Source organism: Poecilia formosa, unplaced genomic scaffold, assembly GCF_000485575.1.
Source record: "Poecilia formosa unplaced genomic scaffold, Poecilia_formosa-5.1.2 Scaffold95, whole genome shotgun sequence".
NCBI lineage: Eukaryota > Metazoa > Chordata > Actinopteri > Cyprinodontiformes > Poeciliidae > Poecilia > Poecilia formosa.
Window position 1 is genome coordinate 1,293,734 of NW_006800034.1, and position 15,290 is coordinate 1,309,023.

At 44.3% G+C, this 15,290-nt stretch overlaps 1 protein-coding gene across 3 annotated transcripts in view; it reads left to right on the forward strand.

The window, feature by feature from the left end:
• LOC103142307 (zinc finger MIZ domain-containing protein 1-like) overlaps positions 1–15,290 on the forward strand; it is a 116,366-nt gene that overhangs the window by 69,630 nt on the left and 31,446 nt on the right. For all 3 annotated transcript variants that reach the window (XM_016674430.1, XM_016674429.1, XM_007558307.2), the window contains 2 exons: positions 9,362–9,481; positions 15,005–15,118. In XM_016674430.1, the coding sequence (XP_016529916.1) occupies positions 9,413–9,481; positions 15,005–15,118 (183 nt within the window). In that variant the 5' untranslated portion in view covers positions 9,362–9,412. The remainder of the gene's footprint in view (positions 1–9,361; positions 9,482–15,004; positions 15,119–15,290) is intronic.

The following is a 15,290-nucleotide window of genomic DNA, read 5'->3' on the forward strand; positions in this document are numbered from 1 at the left end:
CAAAAAAAAAGAAAGACAATGTATCTAAAATACTTTGGTCATTTTGAAGGCATTTTATCCAGTAATCTCCAGGTTCAGCCTGAACAAGAGCAAGTTTTATGTTCACTTCACACATTAATGTTCATAATTTATTACCTGAACAAATCATGGTCCCAACACAAAATATTGTTTGTTCTTGCACTATATTTTAATATAATAAAGTCAGAAATACATATAGGTTCTGAAATTGTGACCAACACCTAAGCCCAACATTATGCATTCACCTAGCAGACTGGCATCTCTCAAAAGACCATAAAATAATATAGAAGAGTATAAATTTACCTGATATGTATTGATTTTAAAAATGGCTTGTCAAAGATCTTAATTATCAGTGAGGACATTTTTACAAGCATTGCAGCAATAAAACCTTTTTTTTTTTTTTTTTTTACAGACCAGAGGTGAACATGTACTGGTTTTTCCTGCATAAAGTTAACCTAAGAAATAGCTGTTTCTGTCTTTTGTTTACCCTTCAAAATACAATGTTGAAATACAGAATGTCTATGTGTGTAAGTTACTGAGATTCATCAACAGGTTCAATGTATACAGGCATTCAGGCACACCAGAGATTTTTTTTTTTTTGAGAGCTACATTTTTTATTGAGATATTACTAAATAATAGACATTTGTAAGCATGATGAATAGTTCGTCCATGCCTTTCTTCAGCCTGGTCATCTGCCATCTCGTTAATCCTATTGCAAAGTGTGTGCTGCCTGAAAGTTCTGCGTACCTTCTTTCTCCTACTTTCAAACCAAGCAGGACTCTTAAAGCCCAGAGTAAAATGCAAGGACAGACTTTTAGGAGAAGAACAATTTATGACGTCTTTTATAGCTTTGCAGTTTCTTATTCCTGCACTTGTAAATGTTATGGACAAGTGTTAATATAACAAGCAGCATGTCTAATAGGTGTGGTCAGTCGTCTGCACTTGCACCTCCCAACAGAGGAAGAGAAAAAGGGGGACATTTCTTGCAGGAGACGTTGGTAAGGTCACGATAAGGTCTGGCAGATTAATGGCGTGTCTTCACAAGGCTTCCTGGGTGAAACAGAAAGCTCATGTTGCTGCTGTCCATCAGTGTCCGAGCGGGTTGAGCTCATGCACTATTTAAAAATCTCTCACTCTCTCTGTGTCTCTCCTCCTTTTCACTCAAAGTCAACCAAAAGGCAGAAGGTCTCCGGCTCAAAGGAGACGAGGGGGTCCTCTGTCTCCTCGGGCAACGTAGACAGCCCAAAACATAAGCTTATCAGTGCTACTCTTTTACTCTGAACACTTGTAAGGCACTGAGCAAACAAGCATGCTCACGCTCTGCTCTCAGCCTTCTTTGAATTCTTTTCCATGCATCCTGCGAACTCGCCCGTCACTCCTCGCTCCCTCCCATCTCCCCCCCGTCCAGCGATATCAGTCTCTCTCTGCTTCTCTCCCAGACCTCATAATATCTCCTCTTTGCGAGCTACTCCCCGATCTCAAAGTTTTAGCTGGCTGGATTAAGCGCGGTACATGGAATGAAATGAACAGCCAATCACAGGGAGGGACACTTAAAAACACACCTGGAGACAGGGAGGAATAGATGAAGTATCTGCACAGGTATCGCTCACTAAAAGTGAAACTGAATCGACTCTCTGCACTAACATTTAGGCTTTTGCGATAGTGTTGCATCGGCATGATGGAAGCAGCGATGAGTAATAGCTGCAGGTTCAGACTTCAGCTCGTCGGTTTCATCATCCTCTCGTACTTCCAAAACTCCTTGAGGATTGCGGAGGAGAAAAGCGAGGGGCTTTTGACGGAGAGGAACTCGCGAGGCTAGCTGGACAGCTCCACGCCGCGGTGCGTCTGGTGGTGCTCATCTGCGCTGCTGCCTCCGACGCCCCGAGAGGATTACCCCTCCTCTCTGATGCTCTTGGTGGAAGGAAATTAAAAGAGTAGCTGTTTTTGAGGAGGAATTTAAGGGCAAACGGGAGAGGCAGAGGCTGCCCTGCTGCTCCTCATGCTGCATGCATGTGGCTGGGAACTCTTCTGAACAGGAGAAAGATTGGAGCAGTTTTTATTACACAACTTAACTTTAAGCCGAACATGCAGAATAGAAATACAAGTTATATTCAGACTAACTGCTTGCAGAACTTATCCTTTTCTTCCATTAAAATGGACTTAGTGTGCTTAATATTGAAGTACTTAAGGTGTGCTTAAGTATTCCTGTTCTGACTCAGGGAACAGACATTTGTAAAATACTCTTAAGCAGAGAAGAGCTTATCCAGCAGCATAGCAGGCCTTCTACAGTCAAGCTGATTTTTTTTTTTTTTCATAACCAGTTATTTAGATAAAGGGGCACTAATGTGTAGCCCTGAGGAACTCCTAAGCATATTGTGAGAAAATAGGAAAAGAAATCAGCGCAGACATTTTCTGTTTGAAATGAAATTTTGAGAATTATTGTGACATCAGTTCTGACCAAAGATGTTTAAAGCCCCCCAAAAATTATCTGTTTGGTCAGAATTAGAATTTTTACCATTTCCACATTGTTGGGTCCATGGGAACAGCAACACACATCAATAAAATCACAGTATACGATTACATGTAGTTACTGTGTGCGGTTCACCCAGAACAGCTGGATGCTCTTGTCACCAGGGATCACTAAACCCCAATCCCTAAAATATTTTGGTTGTTTGCTATTAAGAACTTTTCCTTGACGTGCTTTTTAGTTGCAGATATTACAGATGGAGATGGCCCTCTGAGACCGGGTGAAACGTTACACTTGGTTAGAGAAGAGATATTGCTTGGGCCCCTCTATGATCCCGGCCCTCTGTTTTCTGCTTCTATTAAAAAAAAAAAAGGTAAGGGAGGGGGTGGCCTCTACCATCCCACCCTCCTGCTTCCACCACCGTGCTCCCTTTGCTTTTCTAATCATGCTGCAGATGTGCCTGATGGCTGAACAATCTCTGTGTACTGAACGTGGGGCTCCCGCAGGAATCCGGGAGGCTTGCTTATGTGAGCTGTGGTGGGAAAAAAAAGAAAAAGAAAATGTGAGAGGGCAAAGAAGGAAGGAAGGGAGGGAGGGAATGTGGGAGATTGGGAAAGACGGAGGGAAAACGGGAGAGATCAGTGAGCAGCGACCGTCGCAGCAGGGCTCCTTTAGATTATGTGCGGGTGAAGTGGCACGATGGCAAGCCCGCCCTCGTTCACGGTTGCCTCTGGATCTGCAGACCAAACCACATTAAATAAAAGAAATCCATCCCCAAGCCTGTTAGGGAGCCATGTGGGGAGGTGTGAGAGCGTGCACGTGCACTGGAGTGGCTGCATGTCCATATGTGTGTGAAGGAAAGGAAGGGGGGAGGTGGGACGGGCAGGAGGCAGCTCATTTTATCCTCCGTGCCAGCTCTGGATGGAGCCTGCCGGGGGATTATGGCACATTCTGCAAAGCAACAATGGAAACGGCAGCGTTTCGTACACATTTCCATCCTCTTTCTCCACCATCCAACAAACACAGCTTTGTCCTTGCCTGGCCACTCACCAGGCAGACACCTGGAGTCCCAGAGGTGCCCTCTTCAGCTAAACACTTGGAGGGGGGGAAGAGGAAAAAAAAAAAAAAAAGCTTCTTTTCAATGCTGAGATAATTAAAGGACAGGGGACATAGGCGGGGGGGTCAGGAGGGGGGGGGGTCTCAGCCGATAGTCGGAAGAAAACAAGACACATCTCAGAATCAAAGCTCATTAAAATCACGAGTGTGATGAGATGCTTCCTTCTCCTCCACCTCCTCCCTCATCTTTATCACCCTAGAGCAAGTGCTGCAAACAGCCGAACCCGAGTCAATGATGGCACAGATTACTCCTTTATGGCTTAATTCACCTACAATACATGACTCACAGGGACACCGTCACCTTGAGCAGCGTGTCCCCATAAGGTGCAGGAGAGTGATGCTGATTTCTTTGCTCAGGCCACCTTGCTCTGTTTTAATAGTGTCAGCAGGGCTTGGCTTAGTAGCTTTCAATCACCAAGGTGTGTGTGTGCGTGTGTGTGTGTTCCGGTTGTGGGGGGTGTTTCGCACTGCTCTGTGGAGGTGTAACACCCTGCCTGTAGTGTTGTTGTAAAGCACATTAGGAGTGACTGAGGGTGTTGTTATGGTATCATGATGCTGGTCCAGCACTCAGGGGAAGGTGAGAGATGTGTGAGGGTTTGTGAGAGTGTGTGTGGTCGGTATAATGGGCCAGCATGGCTTCCGGTCGCCATATTCCCACCTTTTATGTAGGCAATGGATTCGCAATGTTGGGTGGGGGGCGGGAACCCCGAAAAAACTTATAAATACAGAAAGCTTTCTGCAAACTGAAGTAAGCAAGATATATCAAGAACAGAAATCTGACTGGTACATTTAATTTGTCCTTGACTGGCTTTATTGGATATAGAATAAATTTGATGATGTCTGGTTAAAAATGTAAACTACTTAAAATACTACTGATCCCCAACCTTTTCTTTGCGGGACGGTGTGATGGCAGTGTGTTGAAGAATTGAAGCTAAATCCCAAAGTGAGCAGAGGACGGGGAGGATTGGAAGGCAAGCGCAACAACAACCCATGCAAAGTTTTGTTTCCTTGTATAAGTCAAAAACCCCAACAGGAGCAGGTCTTTGGTTCCGTTTTTCAACAATAAATTATTTCTCGCAGTTTGATTGTTAGTAGAATAGAAATAGAAGCAATAAATAAACTCCTTTTCTGCAGCCAGGTAACAGACAACCCAGAGGCCAATTCTTTCTTAGACTTATCAAAAATGAACAGAACTGTTGTACCTTTAACAGATATATGTGAAAACACAATTTGAGACTGATGAAACCTTTCAATCTGTTTTTGTGAAAAACACAAAAACAAATTTATTTTGCTGTTGGATAGTGTTAGAATTAGACAAGTATAAAAAAAAGAAACTAGTCAAATCTGGTCTGGATTTTTCAAAACTGCAAATTCTTGAAAACACAGTTTCTGATTTCTGAAAGCGTCACATTATTTATATAAAAAAAAAAAAAAAAAGAGGATTCACAGTTATCCCCAAAACATTGTCCAGATCCCGTCTCGTGTCAGTCTCGTGAACCTCGTGCTGTGTGTATTGTCTCGTTTTAGTGAGCTGGAGGCAAGTCGAACCCAAAGTGAATCCAGAATCGTTATCGTCCCGCAAAATCTGATCGTTGCATCTCTTTTAGTCAGGAAGTACAGTGGTCGAAACCGCAGGAGCATGAGAGACGTGAAAAAGTCCAGAAGCGATCATTTTCCCACAGCGTGGCTGGCCTCCCCGACAAGCCTGACTGTTTCGGTTCACAAGCCGTTTATGTGAATAAATTAAATCTGTTTACCACTTCCCTGCGCCTCAACAGCTCAGTGGAGAGGGTTTGTGATCCATTTGTTCTGCAGTGATGGCGAGATAAAGCTAATCATTGTCTACTCTGCTTTGCCTCTCGGTTTATCCCACAGAGCAGCGGCGCACAGCTCGTCACATTAACACGACAGAGACGCACTTTGAAGAATCCGGAGGGTTGGGAGTCTGAAACAACGTTTTTATCCCTAACTGGGCAATTCGGCCCCGTTTTACTGCGCTGCAGTGACCTGTTTCGGCATCGCCGTTCCTCAGTCCCTTTCATCCCTCGACTTTGCCATTAAATTCAATTCAATTCGCGGCCACTTTCAAAGCCTTACGTGCGGAGCTTCTCGGGGTGCCGAGTGGAAACAAAGCTTTAAAGTAGTCGTACAAGGGGAGGAGAGAAAACATTGTTTTACCCCAGAGGTGGGTTTGATAGCATGCCGAAAAAGCCCATTTGAAGGGGGTAGGCCTCATCTGTCACCGGGCAATGGAGGAGGCAGCCATGCAGAAGCCCCCTGATTATAAAGAGATAATTTCATCCAATCCTCCGGTGGTGCTCCATCGCCTTGCCGCCATACTCCACTGCCTTTCATATTTGTTCCCGGCCTGCATCTCCTCACCCGTTTCGTTTTATTACAGCTCCCACTCAATACATATATTTTAGCTCCTGCTTGAATAGGGGAAGGAAAGCGGGTCTCACTCCTTTGCCTCCCTCCCACTCCGGTCTCTTGCGCACACACACACACACACACACACACACACACACACCCACACCATGTGTCTTTTGTTGTGTAGGAATCCACAGCTCTCTACTTGTTGTGCAACGCCTGCCGTGCAATTTGCAGTAAATTAAGCTCAAGTAAGGCACAAAACTGCGCCGATTTCCCCAATCGCGCGCTCACCAACGGCAGACGGGATCCCTATCTGAATCCAATAGGATCACAGGTAGAGAGGCACAGAGAAAATAAAGAATGATAACATCTGAAAAGAGCATGTAAATAGGCTGAGGCTTATAATTGGTTCTTGTTGTTATTATCTGCTCCGCATCAGAGGTTTAATCTTTAAATTGGCTCTCGTTAGTTACAAAAGATGTAACAAAGGACTAGTGTTAATTAGGAAGAGAAAATATCTGGAAATTCAATTACTCCCCAACACACTCGCATCGTATGTTTAATATAATTTTGAGCTTAAGAAGCTAATAGACGTCGATGTGTGGACGCAGGCTTTAGATCAAAACTGTTGTTAAAAATGTCTGTGTGGCTGAAAAAACATGGAGGTGAATGACACTCAGACCTTTGTTTCCCCTCATTTTAACTCACTGCTGGAGGTAAGAGAGATGACATGGAGTGGGGGAGAGGAGAAGGAAGAGGAGGAGGAGGAGGAGGAGTAGGCGAAGAGAGGAGAGAGCCGGAGAGAGCAGGTCGACTCGCTCATCAATAACCACAAGGTCAGACAGGCAGTGCTGGGCTGAGTGGGCCCTGTTAGGAAGCAGCAGCTGAGGATTTGTAGAGCTTGTAAAGGCTTAAAGTAACACCACTCCGCCTTCTTTGTGCCACAGGCTGGGCCTTTGAAGGGCCAGGGAGACACCTGCTGGTGGTGGAGGGTGACGGCGGGCGCCATGCATCAGTCCTCTGTCTAGCGACACTTAGAGGAAATGGGAGAAGTATAGAGGGGCACACCTGGGGGATATAGCGAGGCAATGGACGTCTCCTCATTTGTGTGTGTGTGTGTGTGTGTATATATATATATATGAAATTTTATTGCAAATGGATGCTTCATTTATTGCAACTTTAATTGGAAATGCACACATTTTTTTCTTTTACCGAAATCTGTTGTGGAACACACTTTGTGTTTTGTCAAAAACAAAATCGAACAGTCTATAAAACAACTCCTTACAATACAATCACTATTTTTTAGATAAGACTATTTTAAATTCGTAAAGGAAATACTTCTCTAAGACAACAAAACACCAACTTTTTAGAAAACATATTTAAACATACAGAAACTGTGTTGCGTTTATTTTGTCTTGTGTGGATTTTCCTCAGCTTCTATCTTCTCTGCCTTACACCGTTTCATTTGTGGGCCTGTACAATCTAGCAGTTGGTAGCTCTGCTGTTTTGCAGCAAGAAGTTTCCTGGGGTCGATTAGTTGTCTTGGGTCTTTCTGCATGGAATTTGTTGGTCATCCTTGTGCATCCAGGAGTTCACTCTGGGTAGTCCGGCTTCCTCCTCCATCCCAAAAACATGACTTGTGGGCTATTCGGTCTCTCTTAGTTGCCATTAGGCATGAGTGTGTATGCATGGTTATTTGTCCTGTCTTTGTGCTGCCCTGTAATGGACTGGTGACCCATCCAGAGTCCACCCTCTATTTCTGTTAGAAATATCAACTAATATCGCGTTGTATCATTTTGAAGTGATTTATTACGTCATATTGTCCCATGTAGTGCTGTAAATTACATCCCGTAGTATCCAATTATATTATTGCACACCCTATGTCATCAACTGTGTGCTCTACTCCTCCCATCACGAAGTTATTTAGTGCGAGCGGAGTGTAGGACTTCAGAAATGTGAGCAAACAGATACTTTTCATCGGCAAACGCGGAATTGGAGAGAAGGAGAAAAAGAAAATCCTCAGATGTCTCTTTTTCTTTATGAGCTTTCTAATTTATGGAGAGGAATGCACTCATGTGCCCTTCTCTCCTCTCAAGTACAGGCATGAGCAGCTCCAATAGGTAGCATAAAAGCTCTTTAGCTGTCTAGTGGAGTAGATTACCGGCCCTGCCGTTAAATCCAGCTAGAGACCCCTAAGTGAGCATTATCAGTATGGTGCAGCATGCTGCCTCCTCTCTTTTTATTTCTCCCCCTCTCTCGCTCTCTCCCGTCATCTCGCAGGTACTTTGTGCAGGGAAATTTCTCACTGTGAGATTGGTAATGGAGAGAGATGGTGAGGGGGAGGGAGGAGCGTGGGGGATGAGATGGCCCTGCAGCAGCAGAAAGAAAGATGGAGACACCAGTAGATGGAAGGATGGAGGGGAGGGGATGCTCTTCACTCCTCATAAATGTGCCCATTAATTCACTAACCCCTCCACTTTGAGATGCAGGTCACTCTGAGTTATAGCCGACAACCGTTTTGTAATATTTATTTGACACTGAACGCAGCATTAAATCAGTCTCCCAGAGGCAAAACTGATAACCTTCAGTTCAGGTTATAATTTTTTTTTTTTTTTTTTACTCGCGATAATCCTGTGTAGTATGTCAGATCACAACCCCATTGTTTGGCCTACATGAAAAATTATTCTCCAGGATGAAAAGAAAGAGAACGGGCTTCCATGAGCTCCGGCTTCAGAATCAATAGTGCGCTGTAAGGAGTTTCGTTAGAGGAACTCTGGTAGAGCGAGTACAAGAGGAGGAGGAGGAGAAGAAGGAGGAGGAGGAGGAGAGGGAAAGATATGTAGAGCATGTCTGGGCCCAGCATACAGATAATTGTTAACCAAAGATTACATAATGGCTAAGTAATGTAAACAGAGAGCCACATGCCAAGTTAATGTTCTCACAGAGCAGGATGGAGGAGCTTCATGCAGTTTTCTGAGATAATGCTGACAGACTGTGAGGTTTGACGCATTATGTTTGCGTGTGTGTGTGTGCGCGTGTGTGTGTGTGTGTGTGTGTCCCTCCCTACCTCGGTTCATTTTCACCCAGAGGCACTTTAAACACGGCCAGACATCCTGCCTTAAGTCCAGCGTGTCTTTTCCAAAGGTGTACGGGGGGCAACCGCCGGGGCTTGTTAAGGGTGTCACAGGAGCTGAGTGGGAATGTCATCCTTTGGGCTCTGCGAGGTGCTTGTCACCTGCCAAATCAATATCTCCCTGTTTGACTCACAGCATACACACATACACAGAGGAAGCGAGAGGGAGAGAGAGAGGCTGTGTCCTGGTGGTGATGTGATCAGCAGCCTCCCTTGGAGCTGAGCCTTAACACTTGTCTGTGTTTCTGTTACAGAACTCTCCAGTTTAATGGCTGGCAGATAGAGGCCAGACGGGGACAATCAACATGAACTCGATTCCGTCGATGGACAGGCACATTCAGCAGACCAATGATCGTCTGCAGTGTATCAAGCAGGTGAGGCGGAGGGGGACGGCGCCGGTTCTCATTCTGCAATCTGATTTCGAGCGGGCTTCCGGCAGCGATGTTATTTTAAAATTATGCCCCAAATCGTTCGGAACCCCCGACAAATTTAAAATGAAAATTATTTTCATTCAGCCGACAAGTGTGTTTCTGAGAGGAAAAATGAGAGGAGTCTCACATTTCTCAATAAAATATGTAAAAATGTATATTGGTCATGTTTAATTTAAAATAGGGGTTTGCCAATAAATTGGCTCGATTATTTTATTTTTTTAAATTGCTGGAGATCAGTGATTGGTTGATACTTACATGTGAAGCTGATCTTATCCACCTCATCAAAGCTCTAAAAATCAACCCCTCTCCTCTATTGCTCTGCTGCGAAAGAGGTCTGCCTGCAGTTAACACCCAATTACAAACTCAGAAGAATTAGAAATACTTTTTTTTTTGCCTCTACAACAATCAAACAGGTCTTCTAATTGTTGAGTATATTTGCAATATGTTTTGTATTCAATCTCCACTTGTCTTTTGATGATTTATTTGATGAGTTTCAAGTCGTTAAGGTTGGAAAGCCTCTTTGCCACGACGCAAAACTTATGAGCTGTTCACAAATTCCCTATCAGGACAACTACCTTAAAGAAAGTTAAATGGCACATTTTGTGGACAAACTGGTCTTAAAAATCTGCAAAAAAAAAAAAAAAGGTTCAGTTTTACTCGTTTAGAACCAAAATGTCCAGGTTTGCTAATTTCATACTAGTTTATGTGTCAGTTTTTCTTTGAGACTTATAGTGTATACTTACCGTACATGCAGCCTTTAAAGCTATTAACTCTTTAACTCTACAGCAGGAAGAACTGTGGAAAATGATCAGTCAGAATGCTCCTCAGCATTCTCACTTGACCGCAGTAAAGTAACTAACCTGCTCGGTTCCTGTTGTCAGAACTCTGGTGTGACTCGGGTTACTGACCGGGGTCAAAGAGCAGCAGCTCTCCATCCTCCTCCACCACCGCTGACTCCCAACAAATCCTTTTGTTCCCGCTTTTCCGCAGTTTACTGCGGGACGAATCGCCGGCAAGAATTACACAGACACACAGTCACGTAAAGCCCAGACTGCGGGGGTCTGAACCCGGCTCTTAAACCAACGGCACATTTGTTTCTCGGCTCAGCGCCGAGGTCCCTCGGAACGACACGAAGTAGGCCTTTGAGGCGGTTCTCGTCATACTTAAACATGTCCGTGACAAATCCTTTCATCCAGTGGGGGAGCAGCTTGAGACAACATGTGGCTTTGATGTTTTTAAGTAATATTACGAAGAGAGGTAAACACTCTCAGTCCTCACCCTGGCTACCTTTATCGCAGCAGGGTGTTAAATAATTCAATATCCACTCCGCTGGTTGTAATGAACGTGGAGAGGGTCTATTAAAGCGGGTTCACACAAGTGCAGGAAAGGGGTTTGCTGGTGTCTAACAACAGTTTACACAGCTCAAATGTTTCGAGGTTAAATGTATTAACCCGGCAGGACAAAAATTTAAACAAATACATCCCGACGTCAGCGCCTGAGGAGGCAGCGCGGGGGTAAACACACCAATTAGAGAGATCCATGGCACACGAGTAGGCCTCCAGTCCATCTAATAAATGGTTAAAGCGTGGGGTCATTTCAAATCGACCAGTAAGAGCCAGCACCCTGCTAATAGAGGCGAGCTTTGTGCTGCAGACAATCAGGGTTTGGAAGGCCCGCATAATAAATACCATTTATGTCCTGCCAATTAGACTAGCGGCGAGCCCATTCAGCTGGCCGTCTATTCTCCTCCCCGCGCACAAAGATGATCATCAGGGGAGATCAGAACAATTAACTCGCTATCTTCTCCCCCTCCCTCGCTCCCCATTGTCCAATATCCAAGCTATTAAAATAATTAAGGAAATATTGTAAACCAATCCAGCTGTTTGCTTTAATTGAAACTGTAGCGCGCCCGCTGGAAATTTTTTGGCATCTCAAAGAAAGGCCCGGGAATACAAATGAAGCCCGGCCTTTTGTGTTAAGTGTTGTTTCCTGGAAGATGCGACGCGTCCGTGTGACTGCTCCCAGCCGGAGCGGCGGACAGGGTAATAAATTGATTTTGTTGCTCAAATGATGAATTGCTGCTGAGCGCGATGATAAAGTGGAGGAAATTGGAATCCGTCAGCGTGATTGAATCAGAGGGTTGAAAGTCAGATCAGAAAATCATTGCTGTGGTAATTCTTAAATTACTGTTCCGTTGTAAAATTGCAATAATGGAATATTTAAACAATAACTCAGCCAAATGCTATCTGATGAATGAATGGATCTTTTACTTAAGAACCTGGAGCAGAATATTAGTTTCTCTGTGCCGTTTTTCTCTTTGGTAAGACAAAGAAACACAGTGCTATTGGCCTTGAGAAGTGTAGGCATTACCCCACAGAAGTGTCTTTAGGGGTAAAGTTCAAGTCAGATCTCAAGATTATCATCCTGAGTCCAAGTCAGCCGCACATACAGCTTTGTCATTGGTGACATTTGTGCCACAAATGACACTTTGTCACTTGCATAGCATAGAGAGTAAGTATGCTACAGTTTTCAGATTTTTATTTGTAAGAATAGTTTGAGAACCACGTGCCATTTTCCTTCCACTTGACAATTATGCACTACTTTGGTGTAGGAGATAAAACCTTTGCAGTTGTAACAAAACAAAATGTGAAAAGTTTGAGCCTTTGAATGCTTTTGCAAGCCGTTGCATGTTGTTTTAGAGTTGGTAGAGCAACGACCTCACAAGAACACGCCTTTTAACCTTTGAGAGCTCGCACACAGAAGAGCAACTGCATTTTCTCGGGTTATAACATCCAAGTAGATGCTAAAAACGGCAATCTGATTTCACCCCGGCACATATTTTCCCTGACAGCTTGTTTTTCTCTCGCATCTCAGAATTGCACCGTTGTGAATACTTTGAGAGAAAGATGGGCTGTCTGATACTGCTGGTATCTATTTCGGAGTTACGATTTTCCTCTAACAGTGGGGAAGCCGGCTTGCTGTCAAACTCTACTCTCTGGTGATGCATACATGTGGTGGAGGCTCCGCAGAACCCTGCATACTGTCTTCTCCCTGCAGGAGCACTTCCTCCAACTCCTTAGCACCAATATTTCAAGATAAAGTGGAGCTGCTGCTGCTGCTGCTGCTGCTTAGACCACACAGCTGTTTTTGTCTCACTGCTGCTGAGCTCCCTTTCCTGGGTTAATTGTCTCCATTAATATGTTTCTCTGTTGCGCCAATGAATGTAGAACAGCAGCATTTTTTTTTTTATTATTTATTTATTTATTTATTTATTTTTGTTGAATGGAAAGAGCGTGTTTGCCAGATCGCACGCTCTGTCACTTCCAGTTAGGCTGCAGATGTGCTTGTTGTTTTCCAGACGCGACTACAGAGGAGGGCTGCGTGCGAGTCTCAGGACGCTGCACGTCCTGTCCATCTTTGTTTCCCCCCTCGAACTGAGCCGAGCTTTGACTGGTGTGTAAATGTTGAGTCAGAAAGAGAGAGAGCGATAGAGTAGCGGAGTGGGTGGAGGGTGTTTTCTTGGCCACTGGTTTGGGTTTGATTGGTGGTTTTTTGGCCATAAAGAGGGGAACATCTGTGGCGTGGCAGTGCCAAGCACTCCGTGTGACAGCCACACTGGTGGGACCAATTGTTCCGAGTGCAAAGAACAGTAATCACTTCAAGCCCAAGTGGCGATGTGTGCTTTCTTTCCCCCCTCCCTTCCAACATGTTCCTCCTCTCTCCCGCTCCATCCCCGGTGCGCTGATTGCACGTGTTGTCTAGCTTCCAGAGACTCTCCTAAATTTAGCATCTGTATGTGTTTCACTTTAACCACCTTCAGAAACTTGCATGCACTGGAACTCTGCCACGTCTCACTTCAACATGAGTTCCTTTAGTGTATCACAGTCACAGACAAAAGCAGAAAATGAACGAGCCTGGTTTCATCGAGCCCTCCCAAGCCCCCTCTGTCAAATGCCAGCTTCACAAACTGATACGAAAGCCGCCTTATCAAATCCTGACCTCTGCTGCCCCCTAAAGAGCAAGCAGGAAAAAAGCAGCAGTGAACAGTGAAATCAAAGCACGCACACACATTAAGAAGACAACAGTTCGCTTTAAGATGACAACCCACTCCATTTACCTTTGATTTCGTGTAGTGGGAGTCCATTTGTTCCCGTTTTGAGCAAGTGCACTGTAAAGGTTTTTGCGCGTGATCTCTGTAAAGGCTCCAGATTACTCCTGAGTGCTGTTTATGTTGAGGTTTTTAAAGCTTTCACAGCTGAAGTGTCCGGTTGCGATGGGTAGATCCGCTTTCTCTATTTCTTTTTTAAGATTTAAAGTAAAACAGAACCGTGGTCAGGATTGTTGCTGTAAAGATGGGGGTCTCGAGCGAAACCACAATTCAATTTATAAAGTGAAGCGCACACATCATCAATATTTAATACATTAGTGGAAGCAATCTTAACACTACTGCAGCAGCTTACATCTCCACTCTTCCTCTTCCTCACTCTTGAGCCGTCCAATCTGCGGCAAGAAAAATTAATGTTGCTCCTGGATTGGCTGCTTTACAAATGGCAGCCATTATGCTGTCGAAAAAATTCAGTGAAAAGTGGGAAATTCTGTAAATGCTAGCGTAATAGCAGTGATAATAGTGGCACCATCAGTGCAGCGTGTCATTGCAGACAGTTAATCAACCTGTTTCTCCCTGAAGCGTTAAGGAATCCCAGGTTGTTTTAATATCAGCCTTCAGTTTGTCTGCATGGTTGGCTCAGGTGTCGCTCATGTTTTTCTTGATAATACGATATCATTCTTCTGTGAAGTTCAAGTCAGACCAGCTAACTGACAAATCACACAGTGCAATACCACACTTTTCCCCTCCACTAAACTTTCCGAAAATTTAGGACACAGTATTCTGTGAACAAGCATTATTTTTTTTTTTTTTTTTTTTTTTTTACCAAAGCAGCTTGTGGCATACCCTCCTTGTGGACGGTATCGGTGCCTGTCTGTTGGACGACTCTCAGGTCAGCAGTCTTTCTCATAAAAACAATGACACAGCATTTTCATAGGACCTATAAAATATTCTTGTTTGCTGAGAAACTGAACTGTAAGCTATAATTAGGCGACAAATTAAGAAACATAAATCACTCTCTGCAGAATAAATCTATATCATATGTAACGAGTTGTAGTTTTTGAATTGAATTTCCGATACAGATGAGGTTTTATTGATTTTCTCATTTTTTGGAGACGCACCTGTAAGGCTGTATGACAAATGGGGAGGTATTGGTATTTCCTCCTTTGGTGACACTTCTGAACTTGCGGTGTAAACTTTGACTCATTTTGTAACCGTCGAGAAAACACTTTCGCCGTTTTTTTTATTGACCATCATCTCATCTTTAGCTGGACAGTAAATGCGGCTGTGCCCGTCGCCTGTCTGCTGTTTTGATTTTCAGCACACTTCGCAACTTTATTGTCCTCTTTGTTTCCTCACAGCACTTACAAAATCCAGCAAATTTCCAAACAGCGGCGACCGAGCTGCTGGACTGGTGCGGAGACCCCCGAGCCTTCCAGCGCCCCTTCGAGCAAAGCCTGATGGGATGCCTAACGGTGAGTCCCCAGCTCCGCCCCGCAGCCTCGCTCTCGTTGTTTCAAGGGCGTCGAAAAGAGCCGCTAAAAAACAACTGCTGTGTCGGCTTTTTTGCGTAACTCTCTCAGGGACATAAGACAGCTAATGTTTTCTTGCCTGATCTTCAATAAGGTCACTGGGTATATATATATA